The 24,041-nt window shown below is 45.5% G+C and overlaps 1 protein-coding gene across 1 annotated transcript in view; it reads right to left on the bottom strand.

The window, feature by feature from the left end:
* Positions 1–12,027: 12,027 nt before the first annotated feature.
* Positions 12,028–24,041, bottom strand: part of Atp6v1c1 (ATPase H+ transporting V1 subunit C1) — a 37,265-nt gene continuing 25,251 nt past the window's right edge. The window contains exons 9-13 of the mRNA XM_028767679.1: positions 17,836–17,928; positions 17,623–17,716; positions 16,060–16,157; positions 14,260–14,386; positions 12,028–12,855 (exon numbers count right to left, since the gene is read on the bottom strand). Coding sequence (XP_028623512.1) covers positions 12,760–12,855; positions 14,260–14,386; positions 16,060–16,157; positions 17,623–17,716; positions 17,836–17,928 — 508 coding nt within the window. The 3' untranslated portion in view covers positions 12,028–12,759. The remainder of the gene's footprint in view (positions 12,856–14,259; positions 14,387–16,059; positions 16,158–17,622; positions 17,717–17,835; positions 17,929–24,041) is intronic.

Raw genomic sequence — 24,041 nt, 5'->3', positions numbered from 1 at the left:
ACGAAGCCTGCCCAGGCACACGTGTGTGCGGTTCAGTCCCCTCTCTCCTTCAGCCTGACAGGGCCAGGACTTCCGACTACTTCTCAAGCTTGCCTTGTGTTCACCCTGGGATTAGAACATAAAGCAGGAATGTCCTGAGGGAGTCTGTGCATGGATGGATGCCACTCCGGGAGAGAGACTGGAGGATTGCAGATACTGCACTGCCTTCAGGTTGCAGCACCTACTGTTTCCCACTCGGTGTGCAGTCCACTCAGCCCAAGCCCACCCCCAGCCATTTCCCCGTGGGAGAGCTCCCTGTCCACACTACAGAGACAAGGGTCATTTTATGTTGTTTTGTGGGGCTGGCATCAAACCTGGACATCACACATGTGTGCATGCTCTACCACCGAGCCCCAGCAACACAGACAGAATATGCCAGGTGTTCTGCTGGAGGGCGGAAGCACACAACTGAGTCCTAACTGATGAGATGTCGGGGATGCTGTTAAGCTTCTAGAACATTCCTTCTGGCTGAAAGGAAAGCTATACAAGAGTCAGTCCTTCCTCCCTGTCCTCTGTTCTGCAGTCATTCATTCATTTTATTGTCTGAATTTATTTGGTGTGTGTGTGTGTGTGTGTGTGTATGTGTGTGTGTACACATGTACATGTCTGAGGACTGCTTGCATGTTTCTGGGACTAAACACAGATTGTCAACAGCCTTGGAATCCTGGCGCTGGCCAGTCTGTTCTGGTTTTTGAGTGTATTTCTATGAAGATGTACTACTTCGCACTGTGGGCAGCCACCTTGGACTCAAAGCCCTCTGAGAGTGAGCCGCTGAGCAGCCGTAAGGCTGGCACCTGTTATTCAGCAGTCTGTGGACAGAGGGTAACTTCCAGTCAGCAGAGCTGGTGTGAGATTCAGCTGGAGATGGGGGTGGTGCACTGGGGGTGGGTGGTGCTCTCTGAGGTGGAAGCTGAGGGTGCTGACTAGCTCCTGACTTGAGGGCACCTTTGTTTAGTGTTTGTATTTTGAGAGACAGTCTCTTATGTGAACCAGGCTCATTGCAAAGTCATCATGTAGTCTAGGCAGGCCTTGAACTTGAAATTCTCCTGCCTCATGACCTTCAAGCTGGGACATTGGCTCCTTCTGGCTTTCAGATTCTGATAGGGACACTGGAAGAACAAAGTCTTCGTCATAGATATTTTTATAATTATATATAAATTCCTTTCTCTGAAGAACTCTAACACACTGCCACACTCTACTGCGCTGGCTAGTTTTATATCAACATAACACAAGCTAGAATCATCTGAGAGGAGGAAATCTCTATTGAGAAAATGTCTCCTGAGATCAGGCTATAGGTAAGCTGTAAGTTAGTTTCCTAATTAGTGAATGATGGGGAGTCTCCCAGTCCCCATTGTGGGTGGTGCCATCCCTATGCTGTCCGTCCTGGTTCTAAAGAAAGTAGGCTGAGCAAGCCATGGGGAGCAAGCCAGTAAGCAGCACCCTCCATGCCTCTGCATCAGCGCCTCCTCCAGGTTCCTGCCCTGCTTGACTTCCTTTGCTGATGAACAGTGATGCGGAAGCATAAGCCACGTAAACCGTTTTCCTCCCAAGCTGCTTTGGGCATGGTGTGTCACCACAGCAACAATATCCCTGACTCGGACAATCCCTGTCATGCCTGACTAACAGGGATTCCTTTACATTGTAGTCCTTAGAGAAAAAGAAAGAAAAGAAAAAAAAAACAGATTAATTAGAAAGGGAGCAAGATAGAAGACTATGGAATGGCTTGGGTGACAGAAATGACACTGCAGAGAAATGGGGATAGAAACATCACACACAAATACATCCCACAGCCCCTCCCTTCCAGTGCGGGACAGTGTCTGGAGTGGGGACAGCACCAGGCACCACGTGGTGACGGAGGAGGTAACTTTGGTGGTCAGGAGCAACTGGAGCTCTGAGCCTGGCTGTGGAGATAAGAGGGCACACAGCCAACTAAAATCTGGAAAGCTGTGACTATGGAAAATTTTACGTTTCCTTTCAACATAGGTCCCTAATTATACAGGCTCAGACCCAGAAGGAAAGCTAACACTGCTCAGGCAATCAATTCAGTATTCCCAGGGTCATGTCTCCCTGAAACTGCACAGCCCCTGGAAGAACAGGAGGGATTCTGCACCGCTGCCCAGACAAAGGCTTCAAAGCCTTCCACGTAAGGGGGACGCAAGGGCAGCAGTTTCTATGATGTGCACGGGGGGGTTGGAGTAAGCAGAAATCACTGCTTGTCTCTCAGCACAAAGCTGAGACAGTTTCAAATAAAGGCAGCTCTTCCCACTAAAGGAAGTGGAGGTGAGAAACATAAACACACTAGAAAAACACAGAGAAGACAGTGTCGCCCCTGGGAAAAAAAAACAAGCACACAGAGAGTTGCTGTGGTCGGATTTTGGCTGCCATTGAGAGACTAGGGGGCTGCAGTGCCAGTCAGTCATACAGGAGACATTACTTAGGATGACAGAACAGCTGCAAAAATTAGCAATAAAGTGGGTGGTTTGAATAAAACCCCCATATTCTCAGGCATTTGCATATTTGGTCCCCAGTTGATGGCTCTCTCTAGGCAGGCTTAGTAGGAATAGCCTTCCTGGAGGAAGTACGTAGGGGTAGGTTTTGAGAGCTAAAAGACTTGCATCATTCCAAATTGGCTGTTTCCTGTTTGTCATTCGAGACATGAGCTCTCAGCGGTTCCTGCTGCCATGCCTGGTGCTCACTGCCACACTTCTCTGTCGTGATGCTGATGACTCTAACCCTCTGGACTGTTAGTGCAAACCAAGCTGCCTTGGTCATGTGTCATCACAGCAATGGAAAAGGAACAAAGGAATACAAATTTCGGGGCTGATGAGATGGCTGGCTCAGAGGTTAAGAGCAGGTTCTTGCAGAAGACCTGGGTTTCATTCCCAGTACCCAAAAATGGAGGCTAAAAATTGTCTGTAACTCCAGTTCCAAAGGACTTAACACCCTCTTCTGCCCTCTTTAGGTATCAAGCATGCATTTGGTACAACACATACACAAAGGCAGAATATCCAAACACAAAAAGAAATAACGCTTATAAACTACTAAATTCTATCTGGAATCTCATGGCCACTTGGACAACAGGAAGGCTTAAGTATGTCTGCAACAGCAAGTGAAAAGTTCTCAGTGCCACTGTGCATGAGGTCCTGCACGAAATCCTGCACTGGAAAAAAAGAGAAACAGAAGGGAAAGGTGGCGAGAGCTTTTCAGCAGAGTCTAGCCCACTTCCTGTTGGAGACTAGACTCAGTAAACTCACCTACTAGAGAGCCAGGACCCAGAGCCTACTTGAATGTGCTAAGTCCAATAAAGGAAATGTTAGGAACTCATAAGATAGTGCCAGGGCTGTTCTTGAAAATGTGGACGCGCCCCTGGGTTACTGAGTTTTGTTACTGGGACCAAAATGCCCAATAGAAACAGCTGAAGCAGGAAAAGCATTTCTTCTGGCTTAGCTGCATTGTCGTCTTGATTCTGTGCTAGTTCCGAGGCAGAGAATCACTGTGGTGGGAGCAAGTGAAGAGCAGAGCAGGTCTCATCATACAGAACAAGCAAAGTCGGGAAGAGGCCAAGGACCCGACCACTACGTTCCTCCAGCAGGGTCAAACCTCCGGAAGTTTGTAGAACCTCCGGAAATAGCATTACCCACCAAGAACTTGAACACTTGGTCCCCAGCTGGTGCCACTGTTTAGGAAGGTTTTCAGACCTCGCGGAGGTGGAGCCTATTTTTTAAAAGTCACTGGAGTTGTGTGGGGGGGTGGAGGGTTATATCTCCACCCAACTTCCTGTTGAGCACTCGGCTTCCTGTTCCATTGAAATATGGACAAGCAGATTCACGTGCCCACCACTGCCACAGGCAGGAGCTAGATGTGCCTTTCCCAGCGTGACACACCATACCCTGTCAAATCGTGAGCCAAACAAAGATGCTTCCCCCTTTAAATTGCTTCTTTCAGATATTTTATTACATCAACCACAAAAGCGACTAACACAGAAAGCTGGTGTCAAGAGCTGTGGCTGCCATGGCTGTTCAGAACCCACGATGTGTTTCATAGCCACTGGTTTGTGGGAAGAATGTGGGATGGTTTGGAGCTAAAGAAGCCTGAAAATGTGGTAAACAGCTTAGTGGGTGATTCTGCTGGGAATTTACCAGGATGGTGTTTCCTTTTAAAAAAGCAAGGTAACAAAGCCTGCTTAGAGCTTTCAGAGGGGACTGGTCATCAGTTAGAGACCATGTAGGTTACACATTGAAGAGCTTAGCTTCCTTCTTCCTGTCCTGAGGGGATTCAAAAGCAAAGGACTAATTAGTAAGTAACCATGGCTGAGTTATCAAGACAGTGCAATTCGAAAGCTACACGGCCACTGCTCAGTGTTTAAAGAATGCTACAGTGAAAAGTCAAACTGAAAACAAAGCTGTGAAGACACGAAGTCTGAAAAGGAAGCAAGTGTGTAAGGATTTGAAGCTGTGGTCACAGAGCTGGGGGCACAGCAATGGTGACCGTCAGAGACGCAACTGGCAGCATGGGGACGAAAGTCACGGTACCCTAAAAGCAAGACCTCATGCAGGAGTCCAGGGTGTAGCAACAAAAACAACTAAGGAAAAATCTTTGATTTGAAAAGTGTTCACTGGAATCCTGGGAAGGGACCACTCACTTGGTATGAAATATAGTTTTTTAAAAATAAACTTCAAGTTGGGCAGTGGTGGTGCACACCTCTAATCACAGTATTTGGGAGGCAGAAGCAGGTAAATATCTGAGTCCCAGGCCAGCCTGGGCTACATCATGAGTCCCAGGCCTACACAGTGAGACCCTCTCAAGAACAAAACAACAGGTGCTAAGTGAGGACTGCAGCCTCAGGAACCAACCGTTGAGTGAATGTTCCAAGGGCACTGTGACCTGGGCTTGTGTACTAAAGCAACAAAGACATCAACAGACTGGCAAGGCCCGGCAACAGCTCCTCACAAGTGACACAGTCACTGTGGACCTGTGACCATCCAAGAGGACGATCTGGGACATCAGGCCTGGAAGCAGAGGAAGGTCCGCAGGAAGCTGAGCTGAGACTGTAAGAATGTATGCAGCAAATGCTCAGAGGGAATGCACACAGAAAATGCTCAAGACTCCAAATCCATCAAGAGAGTGTGGGGGCGTGCATGTCCTCACACTGGGCAGGCAGACAGTAAGCAAACCACTATTGAGAACTCCAGATATCCCTGAAATTGAGTTTCACAAAATAAAACTGATGTGTCACTTGAGGCTGGAGGGATGTCTCAGCAGTTAACTGGTTGTTCTTCCAAAGGTCCTGAATTCAATTCCCAGCACCTATGTGACAGCTTACAACCAACTGTAACTCCAGTTCCAGGAGATCTGACACCCTTCTCTGCTCTCAGATTTACAACACACACACACACACACAAAACTAAAAGAATTGAAATTTTATGTCACTTGGTGGTTTTTAATGTTACAAAATTCTATACCATTACCAACACATCTATCTTTTATCATTTTCTTAAAAATCCTCTACCAATCGACTGCTATCACAAACCTCTTCCTCTTTGGTACCTTCCAACCACTGAGCTTCTGAGTCTATGGCTCTGCCTACAGTTCATACAATGAAATCATGTGATGTTTGTGTGTCTCGCTTCTTAGCGTGTTTCAAGGCTCATCTACATACTTTGCATATTTTGAACTTCGTAAGTTTTTGTGTGTTTTCAATTTTTCTTAGGTGTGTGAGATTCTCAGCAGTTAAGAACATTGGCTGCTCTTCAGAAGACCTGGGTCCCAATTCTTAGCACCCACATGACAACTCACAGCTCTCTGTGATTCCAGTCAAAGAGAATCTGGTGCCTTCTTCTGCCCTCTGAAGGCACTGCCTATACATGGTTCACAGACATACACATAGGCAAAACACCAATAAACATAATATAAAATTTAAAAATGAAGGAAAAATAGTTCCCATCAACTTAAAAAAAAAAAAAACATTAAAGACGATTCTGCTTGCCGGGCAGTGGTGGCGCACGCCTTTAATCCCAGCACTTGGGAGGCAGAGGCAGGCGGATTTCTGAGTCCGAGGCCAGCCTGGTCTACAGAGTGAGTTCCACGACAGCTAGGGCTACACAGAGAAACCCTGTCTCCAAAAAAAAAAAGAAGATTCTGCTTCTAGGAAACACAGAGAAGCCAAGTTTAAAAGAGAGAAAAGCCTGTTTGAATAAGGCCTTTGTGGGCAGTGAGCACATGATTCAGAACAGTGACCAGCCATCCCCTGGCTCAGAGCTAAGAGGACTAATGAAAATTAAGCAGTGATGGGGACTGAGGAGCTACCCAGGAGCTGTCAAATATACTGGAAAAGATGCAGACAGCAGAGATAGCAAAGGGAAGGCTGGGGAAGGGGGTATATCCGAAATGTCCCACATACCAAGTAAAAAGGGTGAGAGACCCCCTAGCCTGCTACTGGGTAGGGCAGTGCCTCTGACCCCAAGGAAGTGACAAGAACCTTATCTGCACACTACTAACAAAACTTGACCCTTTCCTAAACACAGTGCCTCTTCCTGAGGGCATTTGTGCCTCTTGCAAGAGGCCTTAACTCCTCCCGTTTTCTGAACTGCAAATCCTGTTAGTGTAGACTAATGATGTAGTTCCGAAGCATCTCCTTGATGTCTCCCTAGAGCTGGTGTAGTGAATGCCCTGAACAAAATGAATGCTAAGTAGGCATTGACAGACAGGAAATTATGCTCCCATCAGAAGCACACAGCTGTGTTTTCAAATCTGCTGATTCAATATTTCCCATCAGAAACAGCTTTTGGTCTTTCAGTACTGCAACTGGTTATCTCTGGCACAGAAGCACAGAATGTATGCAGTACCTTTGTGATCAAAGGGAATGCTGTGTGGAGCAACTTGAGGCACATCAACAGTGATTCACAGTGATTCGCAGAGTGGTCCTCTCCTCCCTCCTTTTTCAGATTGTTGGAAAATCAAATCTGGCCACCAAGGCAAACAGAAGCTGGGCTGGCTCTTCTAGTTACAGGAACATCAAGAAGGGACGAAAGAGGGTCAATGGATACAGGCCATGTGGCAGCAAGGGTAAAGGGGCTCACTACCAGATATGGCCACCACATGGTCATGGAGCCACACAGACAGCTAGCTATATTAAAAGTCAAATGTCTATTCCTGTCACATGAGTTACATTTCAAGTGATCAACACAGAGCCACACTATCTATAGTATAATCACAGACAGTGATTTTGAACAACGTTATCTTCAGCCAGACCTACATGTGGTTGGAATTAGTGAAGCATGGGTCTACAGGCCGAATTTCCAGACAGGAAGATGACACCATATAGCTATGTTTCTCCTTTGTGCCCAAACACCCGACAATATAAGTGAAGGAGAATTTATATGTGCTCATAGTTTAAAAAGGGATAGTCCACCTTGGTAGGAAAACATGGTAGCAGGAATGTGAACTGGCCAGTGGTACTGCCTGACTGCAAGGTAGCAGAAAGAGTGCTGCTGCACCTCCTTCTACTCAGTCTGTAACTCCAGACCCTGGTGCCCAAAGCAATCCATGGTGTGCGCATACACACACATGTGTATACACACAAATGAGGGGGACAGTTAAGTAAAAAAATTTAGAATTTTTATTTAGAATTTTCTGGAACCTTTCTATTAATATGGTTTAATAAAATACCCCAATCAGAATGCTGCCACGTGTGGGCTTCTGTTAACAGCATGTAAATTTCAGAGCCATCCTCTGGGGTGGAGAACAAGGAAAGTGATTCCTTTTCAGCAGCACAGCAGTGCCCTCTTGTGGTAACACCCAGGACCTGCACGGTCATGATTTTTATAGGAAGCAAAAGTGACTATGCTTTGGATAAACATAAAATCTGTACAGACCTACACTGGAAAATGGGTAACTATGAGACACGGTGATCTGCGTTAAGGAAAAGGAACTATGTGAGTAAAATAAGTCCTCCTTGAAAGAAAGGTGAACCTGCTGAGGTCCACTACGTACCTAGTTCTCAGCAGAATAAAATTAAATTCCATCTTTAGATGTGGTAGTCTCTGTATTTGCCGTCTTCCTGATCTCACGAACACCTCCGAGTTCAAAGCAGTGTTGTAACCATCCCTGCATCTGGCAGTGGTTCCTTCCTCCACTTTTTCTTACCTTCTATGGCTTCCCTATACAAGCTGTTCATTCTTTCCAAGTCTTGTCTGTACAGCTCATAAGTGTATAGATTAGTCATGGCAAGCAGGTGACCTTGATCGGTATGGGCAGGTTTTACAGTCACTTTCACACCAAAGCCTTGTGGATCATGTCCGCTGTAAACAGATACGCCCGAGGAGGCTCTCTGGCTTCCTGGGGTGACAAGTCAGAATAGCTGGTTTGACCATAATGATCTATAAAACATATGTCACAATCACTATTTGAATGAGGTCCCAAGAGCCTTCATCAACTGAGTCAGTATTCCCAATACCCTTTGGAGGAAGCGTCTTCAAAGACAGCCTGAGTCCTACTGGCTGACCACAACCATGTCTCCCGGGTGTCCATGCCCAGGACAGCCGACTTCAGTCCTGTGGAACTGGCGGAAATCTCCGCTTTGTTGCTACCTCCTGCTTAAAAAGCCTAATTTCTGCAATTTTCCCAATTTCTGTTTTTTTCCAGACAAGGTTTCTCTAACAGCCTTGGCTGTTCTAGAAATCACTTTGTAGACCAGCTGGCCTCAAACTCAGAGCTCTACCTGCCTCTGCCTCCATGGGATTAAAGGTATGAGCCACCATGCCCAATTTTAAAGTCTCCCAAGCTGAACATTCCTGACTGTCCCTTCTGCAGAGCTAGCCAACAGCTACAGCCTTCTCTGACTGAATAACACTGTGGCTTTACCCTAATCCCAGCTCTCTCAGATAATGGGGCTTGTATCCAAACACACTATGAAGGCAGATCTTTGGACAGTGAGATACTGCCAATTTATTACATTCAGAGTTTTAAAACACTTGTTTTTCTGTATATGAGTGTTTACCTGTGTGTGTACCACACGTGTGCAGTGTGCACTGTACAGTGTGCACAGAGAATCCTGGATCATCTGGAGCTGGAGTTACAGGTTCGTGTGAGCCTGGGCTAGGAACAAAACCTGTATCCTCAGAACGCTAACTGCTGAGCCATCTCTCAAGTCTTCACACTCAGATGAGTTCAAAGAATCTAATACTATAACAAATGCAGACTATGAATAAGTTTACACTGACAATTTTTTAAAAATTACTAATGTTTTTGTTTTGGGTTGGTTTTTTGTTTCCTTTTTTTGGTTTTTTTTTGTTTTTGTTTTTTGTTTGTTTGTTTGTTTGTTTGTTTTTTGGAGACAGGGGTCTTCTCTCTACATAGCCCTGGCTATTCTGGAATTCACTATGTAGACCAGGCTGGCCTGGTCACAGAGATCTACCTGCTTCCCCAGCCAGTGACAGGATCGAGCATGTGCTATCACACTTGTAATCACTTTTTAACTGAGTGCTGGTCTCTAAATTGTAATGTTTTCCATGTTTTCTCTACAGCACAATACTGTTACAGACTTTTCAAATAAACTATCTTTCACTGACTTACTACATTTGATTTTTAATCAAAAAACTGAGAAGTGACGACTTCTTTTACTAATCTGAATACAACAATGCCCGTCTCTTTTTCTAACGGCAGCAAAGGTTTTCACCGTAAGCAGTCTGTAGTATCTGTGCATGTGGTCTTAGCCTTGTGCACAGTTTTTTAAGATGGAAAGGAAGCCAGTAAGAGAAAACTCTGACAACATCAATTCCTGTTTCATTTCCAATACCTGGGAGTGTAATTCAGAAATGAGTGCAGAGACACTCATACTACTGAGTGGACGTGCACAAAGGATTGCTCTCAAGACACTACCTGATGTGTTCTTCTTCCAAAATCCATTCAGGACAAGTTCCACAGAGGGCTCATTTAAGGGCCACTTCGGCAGAAGTGCAGAGGCAAACAATCTCATGGGCAGTGTGCTGCAGGTCACTACAGCTCGACTCACCAACTGAGACTGCTCTGGGATCCTGCCAAACACCAACACAGTTGAGTACCTGGGTATCCACTCTCCAAGCTCATTTCTATTGCAAAGAGTAAGGGCCATGCTCTGGCCACTCACGTGGCCCCTTGGAGCACAGATGTATGATGGGAAGGAAGATCCCAGCAGTCAGAAATGATAGATTCAAGTATGTCTCTGACTCTTAAGTTTGTGACCCCAAGTCGTCAGGGCTGGGCAATGTAGTCCAGTGGAGGAATGACTGCTTGCCTAGCACGACTGAGTCCTGGGTTCTATGCCCAGCACCACACATACATGCGCAGACATACGCATTTGTGGCTTCTAACTCCTCTGACCTGGAGTCCCTCCACTGTGAAACAGGACTGACCCGTCCTCCTATCACCACAAAGGCTAAGGCGATAGTAAGAATGGTCTCTAAATGTTCACGGCATCTTACAATTACCTAGGCTTCACACAGGAGGAGACCCAGGAGACTCCTTGGGATAGCATGTGACCAGGACCATCCTCTCCCACAACAGTGGCTGCCAGCAACAATATCAATACTCCACCATGGACTGAACTGACACTGAAGCTGCCTTAAGATTGTGACCCGACTTGTCAGCATCTCTAGTCTTTAGACTCCCCAACGGTGTGCACCCGAAGTCCCCGTATTAGTCACCATGACTCCCAGCCGTAAGAAACACGTGAAGCTGTCGCCAGGCAACTCTACACTGTCTGTCACACGGGGTCCCAGTCACTCATCCCGGCAGCCTCTTGCATCTCCATGGGGATGGCCTGGGACTCGGAGCTCAGCAGCAGCACTGTACTGGCTCGGGTCTGGCGTCAGTCCGCGCCCCAGCCCTCTGCAGCACTGTACGCTACGGAAGAGACAGTAAAGTGCCAGAGCTTCAAACACGCACTCACAACTCACACGGGAGCTTGGTTCTCACCCACTTGAATCAGAACAATAGCCCAAACACAACCTTAAAGCCTCCTGACCAAACACGCTTCCTTTCGGCAGAGACTGCCCACATCCCTCAGGTCTGACACTCAAGTGAAGACTTTCAGCTTCCTCCTGTCTACAGGAGAACAGAAACTAACACTGCATCCCTGCCACAGGTGGTTGACTTGCCTTTAACCCCAGCACTTGAGACAAAGGTAGGCAGCTCTGTTCAAGGCTAGCCTTATCTAATCTATCTGGTCAGTTCCAGGCCAACCAGAGCTACCCAACAAGACTCTGTGTCAACAACAACCACACCCTGTATTTCTAACAATTGTGGAATTAGAATTCTGACCAATATCTTGGCAGCATGTGTCAAAATTTAATATATACACTTGTAGAGTCTCTTACTGGGTACATCTGAAGTGCAGAGACCTATGTAAGGGTGCGGTCAGAGTAAAGCTGCAGCACTCGGACACCCTGGACACCCGTCACCGTCTTCTGTGGCGGACAGCTGGTAGACCAGCATGGTCAGGAAGGCGAAGAGCCTCAGCAACGTGGGTCTCGGACAGTGTGCAGTATAACCCTTGTTTTCTTCAAGACAGCTCTACATTGGGGGGAGGGGCGGGAAGGAGAGAGAAGCTGGGGACTAGATGTCAGTCGGACGTGGGAAGGCAGCAGAGCTCCTGAGGGAGACACGAGCCGGACGGGGACCTCTCACATGCCCTGCTTTGTAGACTTTTGTATGTTTGACGCAGATGATTACTTATGAAACAAAACACAAAATCCCACAGAGCAAAGCTGTTGAAGGCTAATTTTCTACAGGATAATGTGGTGCAGACTAGTTCTCCACTCGCAAAGCTGGGACACCTCTCTCAGAGTGCTTTCTAAATTTTACGTCAAGTTGTTCACTTCAGGGATTTTAGAGGCCAGAAATGCCTATTTTCAGACCATGTCAGAATGGCAAAGTCAAAGTGAGGCCTTTATGATTATCGACATTAGAAAACAAACAAAGACTTACACAAAATAAATGACTAGCACTGCATAGTTTTGCTACACTTTATTCAAAACTGGCCCCACTTCTTATTTAAGAGAGCTAAGCGTCCAGTGTCCAAATATAAATATCACCACGTGTGGAAAAATAAGCTTCTGATCTGTGCTCTGACCCAAATTTGGCACAATTAAATCATATGTAAGTCAGACACAAATGTTCACAGCTCAGCAGCAGCGAGCTCCTGAGCTGCCCAGCCAGACTGCAACTCCCTGGAGCCCTCTCAAGTCACACACACAGCACACTGTGCACAGGTTCTTTTATTCTGTCCTGTGGGTGTCAACAGTGCTGACAAGATAGTGTTGGAATGTTGTCACACTGCACTACATCACAACTTAATCACTACTGAACAGTTATGTCTACCAATACAGTGAAGGAGACGGTATGCTTACACCATTCCTGTAAACAAGGCTGTAACACACAGAATTATGCATACCATGATATGAAGGAGGAAAATACCTCTTTAAATAAACTATTCTATTTATAAATAAACTCTGATTTTTTTTCAGTACACATTTACAGACCTGATCAATAAAAAGAAACAATATATATATTTTTTTTTCTTTAAAAAGCAAATGTTGAGATACGGACCACATGAGAAAGCCACCTAGGGGAGGGAAGGGGAGGAGCCAGCAGAGGGCGTGAGTCAGGAGAGCTTGAGTCACGGGAGGTGACTCTGGGAGCACACACCAACACAAGGACGGGCTGACTGGGAGGAGCTCCTTGTTACTTGAATTCCAGCAAGTTGCAATCAATCTTGTAATACACATAGGGGTAGTACTCTTGCTGACTCAGGTTTAGGCCAGGAATATCCATAGGAGCCTACGGAAAACACAAACACCTGTTGGCCACTTACAAGACCCTCTACGGATCCCTAGTCTGAGCTGAAGTCATGCATTTAAACTAATTTAAGGAATCACTCTGCTCTAAGTACCGAAGAGTGCAAGCCTGCTGAGTCACTGAGAAACACAGTGAGCAGGAAGGCCAGACCAGGCTCTGCCCCAAGCCCATCTGATGGAACCATGATGTTCCCAGTTTATTGTATAAAACTGCAAAAGGTAACCTTTTACACCTTGGGTTTAGGACACAAGGCTTTTAAAACGTAGTATCTAAATAAACCAAGTGTGGTTTGAAAGATTCCAGGTCTATTTGCACCTTGTAAGAATTTACTGGGAGCAAAGTTTGTACCAAAGACTTAGGATTCTTAGTTTCTCCAAGATCTTAAGATAGCAAGTCATTTCCTACATTTTCTCTTATCAAGAAAATTAATTTTTCATTTTTCTGATACACTAGATCTCAAACTACAGAGAAAACTAGCAAGATCTGTGAAATATAAACTGTAAAATAAAAGCCCAGTAGCAACAGTGGGATGACAGCCACACGCACACTGCGTGTGTTGTCTGTTGTTTAAGAGCTCCTTCAGAAGGCTGCGGCAATGACCCCTCGGCATGAGCAGCACTGCTCTTCCTCACAGCTGTCTGCAACTCCAGCTCTAGGGACTCTGCCTCCCTCTTCTGCCCATGAGTGTTAGGCACTCACTGCTGTGCATGCAGGCAAAACATAACATTTTATAGCAGTTTTAGAGAAATAACAATTCCTCTCAAAATGTTCATCTGAGCCAGAGATCAGAAATGGCGACGTGGATAACTTAACTTGCTGTTAAGCCTCCTGATGACCAGAGTCTGAACTCCTGGCTCCACAAGGTGGGAGGAAAAGATACACAGTCAGACAGACAGGCAAGGCAGGCACTTGCACAGTCGCATGGCGTGTGAACATGCACACACGCACACACACACACGTACACATGCATGCCCTCCCAAAATAAATAAAAACAAAAACATCTACTAACTATTACTTCTACCAAACAAAATAATTTCATATTTTGAAATAAGAATATTCCTCTCTGCAATCTACAGTTTTTAGGAACAATTAGAATACTGGTTGTTTCTGAACTTCTGCAACTGTAAACATCTGATACATAAGAAAACAATGATGAGCTTCTAGAAACACCAAGAACAGCTGCTGCAGCTAGTATATCACCATAGAAAGTTTACCTAAGAAAGGGAGATGCTCAGGGGACACACATGGCCTGGTGTCCCATGCATATCTGCTGTCCTTTCTGGGAATTCTCCCGCACTCTTCTCTCCATCTCCCAAGTCCTACTGTCCTACGCTGAGGGGGACTTACATCAATGATGGCAGCTGCCCTACGCTGAGGGGGACTTACATCAATGATGGCAGCTGCACTGCTGTCTAGATGCTTGTATAACTCATGCAGCACTTCCCTTAGCTTCTTCACTGACTTCTTATTAGGCTGAAGGAGCATTGCTTGGAAGTTCACCGGCAAGCCGTACCTTAAAAAGCAACAGAAACAGTGTATAGCACAAGCACATAAAGACATTTCTTTTGAGAGCAGCCTCCTGCTGCCCTCTTCATGGACACAGCATGTTCCATGTTAAATACTCCCTTTCAAGTCTGCCACCAGCCACAGAAGCTTACACTAGCATGTAAACAAAACCTCTGAGCCCATCAGAACTCTTTCAGTAAAAACCGAGCCACTTCATGGGACGTAAGCTCAGGTCTGTGATTCCCAGCACTGGGGTGGCTAAGGCAAGGGGTGGCAGAAGTTTAAGGCCACACATATCTATAATAAACTTTCTCCTCCACCATAAAAAAAAAAAAGTTTAAGGCCAATATGGGCTGTAGAGGAGGAAAAACAGACAAGCCAATCACTAGGAATTTATTAATATTCAACTTCACAATAATCTATGAATATGCTCAGTATGTAGATATGGCTAGAAGATCTGTCTGTAATTAAAAGCTGAGACTTTCCATGTCTACTGTAAGTGTTTTAAGACACTTAAGACTGAGCCACATGGCCGCAGACAAGCCTCTAAAGGATCGCAGCACTGTAGAGGGCTACGAGACAGCTGATAGTCTAGCTATCTTCAAATCTATACTGTACATCAAACTACATGTAAAATACCTGAAAACTCTTCATTTTAAACAAACTTTGGCATTTCCTTTTAAAGACAGGGTTCACTGACTGTGAACCCAGAGATCTGCCTGCCTCTACTTTCTACCGCTGGGATTAAAGGTGCGCACCAACATACCCAACGTGGCTAATACCTTAAAATTCCTTTTGCATTTAACTACAAATCATGTGCCACATACTGATATATTTAGTGAACCCAGAACCACACAACTAATAGTGGTTCCATGAAGCTGGAGGATGACTCAGGGGTTAAGAGCACAGGCTACTCTCTTCCAGAGGACCTGGGTTCAATTCCCACACCCACATGGCAGCTCACAACTGTAACCCCAGTGCCAGAAGATGTGGTGGCTCTTCTGGACTTCACAGGCACTGTGGTACACACACATCACACAGGCAGAAGACTCATACACAATGACAAATCATTTTTAAATGGTGACGCTCCCGGCATTGTAACGGAGCTCACTGTTTCTTCCCCTAGAGTCCTTCATCACTGGGCAGTCCTGGGGTTGATGGGGAGACGGCGTACACAAACCTGCACCTCTAGGGGCGTCTCACATGCTGGTCAGCACCCAAGGCCGTGTGGAGCACACATGATGGCACATGCCTGCCATGCTGGCACTCAGGAGGCTGAGGCAGGAAGATCAAAGTTTGAGCCAGCCTACGCTAGAACTGAGCTCCAGGTCAGCCTGGAGAGACAAAGTCAAACACAGCAAGCGGCCATGGTGAGCAAATGGTACACACACCAACTAGACATAAGTACACATGTGTGCCCCACAGTGAAAGCGCTAACTGCTCAGACTGACTCTCAAACAGTACATGACTACACAGGAGAGAGAGTGGTGTGGGTCTCTTTTCTTGAAGCTGCTGTTAAAGAATGGAATAAACATGCACTTTACAAGCCGTGTGACCCTGACAGCCACTCCTCATAACTGGCTCTTTGGCTGCTCCAAATCACCTTCATAAGGCTGGATTAGGTCATGAAAGAGGCACACCGAACTCTGCAACTCCAACCTTCTCAATTAACTTTCTTACCTTAAAACAGACTCCACAAAAACCCGTAACGCTTTTATATGAATCCACGCAATAAACGCCTCACTGAAATTCACTTTAAGCCACCGCACAAGTGGTCCCTTTAAAAAGAGAAACACAAAATTAACACAAATTTGGTTTGCAAATGGCAATCAGACAAGTCAAACTATTTCTTTAAGTGATTAGTCACATTATGAAAGTTTCAAATATTATACTGGATAACAATTATCTTGGCACACTCTTGAATGAAAGGGCAAGCCACTACTCAGTAGCCTCAGCAGACTCTAGAGTGAACTAGGTTCATCAACAGCAAAAGGCACAAGCCTTCATGAAAGCAGTTCAAAGTGCACTAGAAAGCTGCAACACAGACACCTGACCACCATAGGACAGACACTCGGCCTACTTCACGCACTTAGAGAACCCAACCCCCAGCTCCTCAGGAGCACAGCCATTCCCATCCAGAGCCTCTGAAACCTGCTCGCGATTTACATTTTCCTGATTCTGTGACAATGTAAGTTCTTGTTAAACTTAAGTGTTTACTACAATTTAAAAACTTCTTCAAAGATGTCAAACAATACCCCTTCCTGTCTACCTACAAAGACATCATTGACTCAACACCTAACTTAGGATCATTTGGACGTACCAAGCAACTATTTTTAGGCAAAGAGGATACAATAAGCTCTGACCAAAGTGTCTGCTCTTTGAGCTACTATGGCCAACAGCATTTGACATCTGCCTGCTAGGAAGCAGAGCAGCAAAGTGGGGTGAAGAATGGAGGTGTGGCCATGCAATGTCAAGACACTCCTGGTGTCTGAGGACAGGCTGGACCACACGTAGGGTGAGCTCCAGACACCTTCTTCACACAGCCCTGAGCTCTGGGAATCAATACACACATATATAACTATATATCTTAATTACTGTTGAGACAAGTTCTCAGGTAACAAGGATGACCTAGAACTTGCTGAACCTCCACCCTCTTCCCCCAGTGCTGGGCTCACAGGGTACACCAACACTGCTAGTTTTTGTCACTGTGGCTTCATGCACATTTGGTAAATCTACTGAACTACATCTTCAGCCCCAACACTTACATTGTTCTAGCACCAAATTATGACCTGTATTTTCATATTTTCCTCTCCTTTCAGTATCCCCAGAATATATTTTCCATTTTCCTAAGACTCAAAAGCAAAATAAGCTCTTAAAAAAATCAAATGAAAAGACTACAAGAGGAGACTAGGGCTCAGGGGAAGGGCCTGAGGTCAGACCTGAGCCCATGTAAAGGGGGTGAGGCAGGCATGGACACAGAGGCTTACAACCCCAGCGCTGAGGGAGTGCTGCAGAGGGATCTGGCATGTGCTGGCTGCCTACAATCCCTACACTCTAAAGTGGAGGCAGGAAAATCCCCAAGCTCCAGACAGCCCTGGGCTACACAGTGCGTCCCACCCGGATCATGACATGAAACCCTGTCAAAAAAGTAGTGGGATAGTAAAGTAACCCAAATCCTAGCCAAAGAAGGCGTACTGTTTCACCTTCTGCTGCACACTGACAAGACTAAGGAAGAACACGTACAAACTGCTTCTTCTTGTCAGTAGACAACCTGTTCATTTCTTCTTTATCTGCTTTCATCTCCTCCTCATTATACTGGAAGTCACGAACTATGAACCTAAAGGTAGAGGATAAAGCAAATTTGTCTACATCATATATAGCCAAGCCAACACATTTAAATTATATATATACATCTCTGTATATACATGAAACAGACAGATAGACAGACACACTTACTTGTTTTCTCTGGCTTTGTGTCTGAAATCATCAACTGCTTTTCTAAACAACGTGACGTTACAAAGATAACTGTCTTGGTCCTCTGAAAGAACACTAAAGGGGAAAAAAGTCATTTTAAGCTCTGTACTTCTGTGGAATTCAGAAACAGGAGGACAGGAGGCACCCACCTCCAACAGGACAGACAATGGACATTCCTGCCGGTCTCTGGCTCAGATGCCTTCACACCCTCTGCTACACTTACTAGTAACTAAATGATCTGCTCACTACAGGAAGCCACCTCTGGAGAATGCTGTTCAATTTCTAGCATCAGTCTGGTTGGTCAAACTGTCTCTTCTTGTCTCACAGACTAATCTTCCTCTTTCCAGCCCAATCCAGGCCAGCCCACCAGGGTCTGGCTCAACCACTCTGAACTGCTATCAACTCCTGCCCCAGGTCTTCATTCCTGTCTTCCCACCCACCACAGCCAGAATCAGAACTTCCCAGCTCTGAATGAATATACTTCTGTGTGTCTAGGTTCTACAGTGTCAGTGAGTACACAACTTCCAGTCACAGCTCTACAGACATCACTATAAAGACCTATCCAGACACAACTGCCAGGAAATTCTGTCACAGAAATCTGTAACGCCTTGAGGAGCAGGCTGCTATTGGGAAGGGTGAACTGTATGGCTCAGACAGTCTGAATCTGGATTCTCTTTATGAAGAGACTCTCATGTACATGGTCTGCAAAGCTGAACACGTTTTCAACAGTCAAGAGCCTCCTCCCCCAGGTGGGGGTGTGTGTGTGACTAAGGCATGGAACTCTTCTATTGTTCATACACTGGGCACGTTCTAATGTGGTTTTGTAAAAAAAAAAAAAAAAAAACTTCTGAAGTGTAAGTGACACACACACAAAATCTCCATTGTCATGTGTGTGAGCTGGCTCGCACAGGTGCACAACCACAAAGCATCTCCACACTCAAACTCAAGGCAGCAATCACCTGCCCTTCTCAAACTGCCTCATGTCATTTGCTTTCGTGGTTTTTCTTTTTATGTTTAGGGTTCTGTTATTTTTTTAAGATTACTTTCACTTAGGGGAGGGGGATGCATGGACACACACACTTGCATACGCCTGAGAAGGCTGTTGGATTCTGTTGGATTCCAGAGAGTTATGAGCCACTGGAAGTGAGTGCCAGTAGCAGAACCCAGGTCCTCTTCTAACCATTGAGCCGTAGTATTTATAACGTGGTAATTCTAAAGCCAGAAGTGAGACTGATGAAACTGATGGGACTGACTGAGAAATTTAAATGCTTTCTTTTAAAAAAGAAAATAAAATCAGACAAAGTATTTTAAGTTTCATTTTTCCCAGAAGCCAAGTGAACTCCTCACTAGTCCAGTAAACCCAGGCGCTAACTACACAGCCCACCTGAGGCTACCACCCCAGCTCAGGACAGGGAGGCAGCTCAAGGGCCTCACCCCACCCCATCTCTACCATCAGGGAAATGCAGAGGAACTCAACTGCCCCTGATTCAGAACACTTCCATCTCCTTTTCTAACCCACCCTATGAAATGATCGCCTAGTTCTTGTTCCTAGTGCCACTCAAACTCAGGGGACAGCGAGCCACCAAGAGTTTTAATGAGGGCTGGAGAGATGGCGCAGCAATTAAGAGCAGGTTGAGGTTGGGTTCCCAGACTCATAACTACAGTTTCAGGGGAGCCAATGCCTTCTTTGACATCCCTGGGCACCAGGCATGCACATGGTACACACGTGTATGTGTACACACACACACACACACACAAAATATTCATAAAATAATCTTTCAAAATTAAGAACATTAGCTGAAAACAAACCTGGATGTGATAGGTCAACTTGGGCTACAGAGTGAATTCTAAGCTAGACTGCACTACAGAGAAAATCTTTCTCAAAAGTAACCCAAATCTAGGTAAGATGGGACACACTTACGCACTGTCTAGGTAAGATGGGAGACTCAGCAGCTGGGAGGCAGAGCTGAAAGGATCATGAGTCCCAAGCCAGACCTGGCTACATGGCTTTGTCTCAAAAACGAAGGAATGAGAGTCTTGGTGGGGGATGGGTATTAACAGGCACTGAGAGGACAACTCTGAGACAGGAACAGAAGCGGGGTTTGAAGCAGAAGGAACCAAAGACTGACATGGCAAGATAAAAGGGCAGCAGCATGTGAGCAGGTTAATGGAGGCCAAGCAACACAACCACAGGCACAGGCCAGACACTGCAGGAGGCTTAGCTGAGGAGGCTCCAACAGGCGAGAGATGGGGGTGGTTTAAAGTAAAATAAACCATATAAAGTCAATCTGACTATCATTATTATTCCATCGCGCTCTGGTCTGCGTCATTTGGTGGAGACTGTTGCTACTTTATACTTCAAGGAAAATGAACAGTTGCATTTGGGCAAATCATGCTGGTGTCCCAGAACACTACATGGGGAGTCCAGTGGGACTAGTAAATGAGTCCAAAGCTATAGGACAGGGCAGGATACAGGAGGAAATTTAAGAGCCCTGAAACTCCAAGAGAAGGCTAGACTGATGAAGTAACTTCTTAGTAACTGTTTTATTGCTGTGAAGATACACCAGGACCAGGACCATGGCTGCCAGGAGGCTCAGTTTAACCTTGGGCATAACAACTACTAGGTGCAAACAATGAAAAAGAAAAAAAAAAAGAACAACTGTTAGGTCTTCATACAGACATCGTAAGCCTGGAGGGAACTGAAAGTCAACACAACTCTTATAAGAGAAAGCATGTACTGCGGGATGGCTTACAGCTTCAGAGGATTAGTCCATACTCATCACAGTGGGAACCATGGTGGCATGCAGGCAGACAGGGTGCCAGAGAAGCAGTTGAGAACTACATCTGATCCACAGACAGAGAAAGAAAGGCTAGCCCTGGAATGTCACTCCCCAAACACACTTCCTCAACTAGGTCACACCTACTCCAACAAGGCCATACAACCTAATCTTTCTCTAACAGCGCCACTCCCTGCTGACTAACCATTCAAATATAAGAGCCTGTCTGTGGGGGGCCATTTTCTTTTTTTTTTTTTTTTTTTGGTTTTTCGAGACAGGGTTTCTCTGTGTAGCCCTGGCTGTCCTGGAACTCACTCTATAGACCAGGCTGGCCTCGAACTCAGAAATCCGCCTGCCTCTGCCTCCCAAGTGCTGGGATTAAAGGCGTGCGCCACCACCGCCCGGCGCCATTTTCATTCAAACCACCACAGATTGTCCCTGAAAGGGGCTGCATGTCTGCAATCTACCATACCAGAGGCTCTGCAGCTCACTCAAGCAATTCAGGCCCAGAAGCCAACACACTACATTGAAGTTAATTTGGACCGCGGTTTGAGCACTGGAGAGAGAGGGATGAAGTGAGGACTGTAGCCCAGGCTCAGCAGGAGGCAGCACAGGAAATCAACCACGTGCAGGCAAAGAGTTCACTGGCATGAAACAGATTCACAGTGGGAGAGAGTCAGAGCCTTAAAGAGAGTCAGAGTGGTAAAGATGCACAGACTAAGTACAGGTGTCAAAACCACGAGCCTACAAGGGAGGTGAGGCAGCCAGCAGATTTCAAACACTGAGAACCAACCACCTTCTTCAGTGGTATCTGAAACCTAGCACTTGGAAGGCAGAGCCAATCAGCTCTCTATCAATTTCCAGGCCAGCCAAGGAGGCACAGTGAGACTCTGACTCAAACAAAAAGGAAAAAATGATGCCTCATTTTTAAAGTGTGTGTGTGTGTGTGTGTGTGTGTGTGTGTGTGTGTGTGTGTAGGCATGTACACAAGGTGCTTTCCTGGAGGTCAAAGGACAACTCTTTCTACCATGTAGGTCCTGGGATCAACTTTTCAGGTCATGGAAAAGTGAAAAGCCCTTTTACCTATAGAGCCACCCCGACAGTCCAAGTACTATCTCTTCATGAGTAAATGCAGACTTGAACTCTCTCCAGATACAGTACTAGCCAGAACCATGGCTGCCAGGAGGCTCAGTTTAACCTTGGGCATAACAGCTACTAGGTGCAAATAGATGAACAACTGTTAGGTCTTCATACAGACATCATAAGCCTGGAGGGAACTGAAAGTCAGCCCACTGCTCATGTATGCTGGAAGCCTCAGGATATTTTCAGTGACCCCTGTGGGAAGCAGAGCTTTCTGGAGTGTCAGGAGCCATAATGGGACAAGCTAATAATTAGCAGTTGATCATCCTGAAATGCTTGCCTCAGATTATTATATAATCTGCGACAAGTGTGCCCCATTCAGCAAGGCTGTGGCAGATGTATTTTAGGAAAAATTCCTGCTATTAATATGCTTTTCCTATTACTATTATTATTAAACATATGTAACAATCACTAAGCAATAGCACACCCCTTTGGAGCAGATCTCTGCAGACCCACGAAGATGGACTGTCTCGTAGTGATGCTATATAGACAAATAGATGACTTCTTAAGTCTTAATGATGAACCTATAAGAATTCCTAAAATTATATCAATGATTATTTAGCTCTTTTATAGTGGGACTGCTATTAAGTCCCTTTCTGATATTCAACACTGCAATGAAAACTCTGCCAGTCTCCTGAGTGTCATCAGTTAATTTTTCCCTCAGATAGTAACCAGACTTTCTCCTGCTCAGAGCACATTCCAAGGTGGTTGTAAAACAATTAACCAGAGGGTCACTCAAAGGGAACTCACGATTTATTATAGGTACTAGGACAGAAGAGAAAATAATGCCTCGGTTTATCTATACAAAACTTCACTAATTTCTTATAGTTTTAAACCTTCAGTGAACATGTGGAGCTCGACAGGTGATGGATGTTTAGTCAGATAATTACTCCTAATGGATATGCATGTAAACATTCTCTGTTGTAAACTTCTATTTTAATTTATGATTTGACTTTTGGTGTGAACTTGTGATGAACTTTGTAGCTTGTGATCATGTACTCTGAATGATGTATAAGTACTGAGGACAAAGAGATGGGAGGAAGTTAGTTAGATATAGAATACAGTTAGACTAGAGAATTAGAACAGAAGATAGAATAGAGAGAGAATAGAGGTTTTCCCTTTTCCCAGATAGAAGTTTTCCTTTTTCCCCACTTAGGACCTTCCCGCTTTTTCTCTTAAATAGCTTTCATAGGAAACTTTTTACACTTAGTAATAAACTCTATATAATAACTTCTTTAAGTGTCTCTTCTTCCTGTGACCTTAAACCAACAGACCTAAGTTAGAGCCTAGCAGAGCCTGAAGAGACAGATCAAAAGCATTGCCTAATCCTCTGCTGTCCCTGGGCTGAGGTGCTAGTGCAGTTTCTGGCCTCAGAGGATCAAACAGATAGCAGGTCAGCTACAGTAGCCTAGTAAGTAAACTTTAGTAACGTAGACAAGTAAGATTTTATTAAACAGCAACCCTAAATATCTTGTAAGACCAAAGTCTTACCCCAAATCTCATAAAGTCCAAGGCTTTACCCCTGCCGACACTCTTCCAATTCCCATCTCCCTCAGCTGCCTCAAGAAGAACTGACCAGAGGAGAAGAAAGAAGATCACCTTCTCCTCCCACTAAGCCCGCAGGAACCTCCAGGCTCCTCCTGCAGCTCCTGATCTCTCACTTCTCTAAGGCTTGGGCCAGCCATGTCCTCCCTCCTGCTTTACATAGCACACCCTTGCAACCATGATCCAGAACACAAGAGAACTCCGCACAACACCTAGCAGTTGGTTATGGCCAAGGCTAGCACTTCTAGCACCCGAAAAAAAAAACCCTCTGAGACTCTAGCAAGTGACTCCCAAGGACAAGAAAGGTAAAAGCTACCCAGTGAGCTGGCCCAATCTGACTTTTCTAAGTTTCTGGTGCAGGTAACTGAACCCAAGGCCTCCCACATGCTAGACAAGAGCTCTACGATCTAGCTACACACCTAGACTCCCATCAGACACTGTAAGAAACAAGAGGAGAGGGGCATGGTGGCACACACCTTTAATCCCAGCACTCAGGAAACAGAGGTATGCAAGTCTTTGAGTTTGAGGCCAGCCTAGTCTTCAAAGACCAGCCAGGGTGAGACCATTTCTCAAACAAAATCCCAAACACACACACACACACACACACACACACACACACACACACCCCGAGGAGACAGAAAAGAGTGAGAACACAAGAGGAGAGCCAGGTCTCCCAAGCCAATAAAGATTCAAAACAGCACAACCCTCCTCCCAAACACAGTAACA

Source organism: Grammomys surdaster, unplaced genomic scaffold, assembly GCF_004785775.1.
Source record: "Grammomys surdaster isolate TR1022 unplaced genomic scaffold, NIH_TR_1.0 63, whole genome shotgun sequence".
In the NCBI taxonomy this organism is placed as follows: domain Eukaryota; kingdom Metazoa; phylum Chordata; class Mammalia; order Rodentia; family Muridae; genus Grammomys; species Grammomys surdaster.
This window is presented reverse-complemented; position numbering and strand designations above follow the sequence as displayed.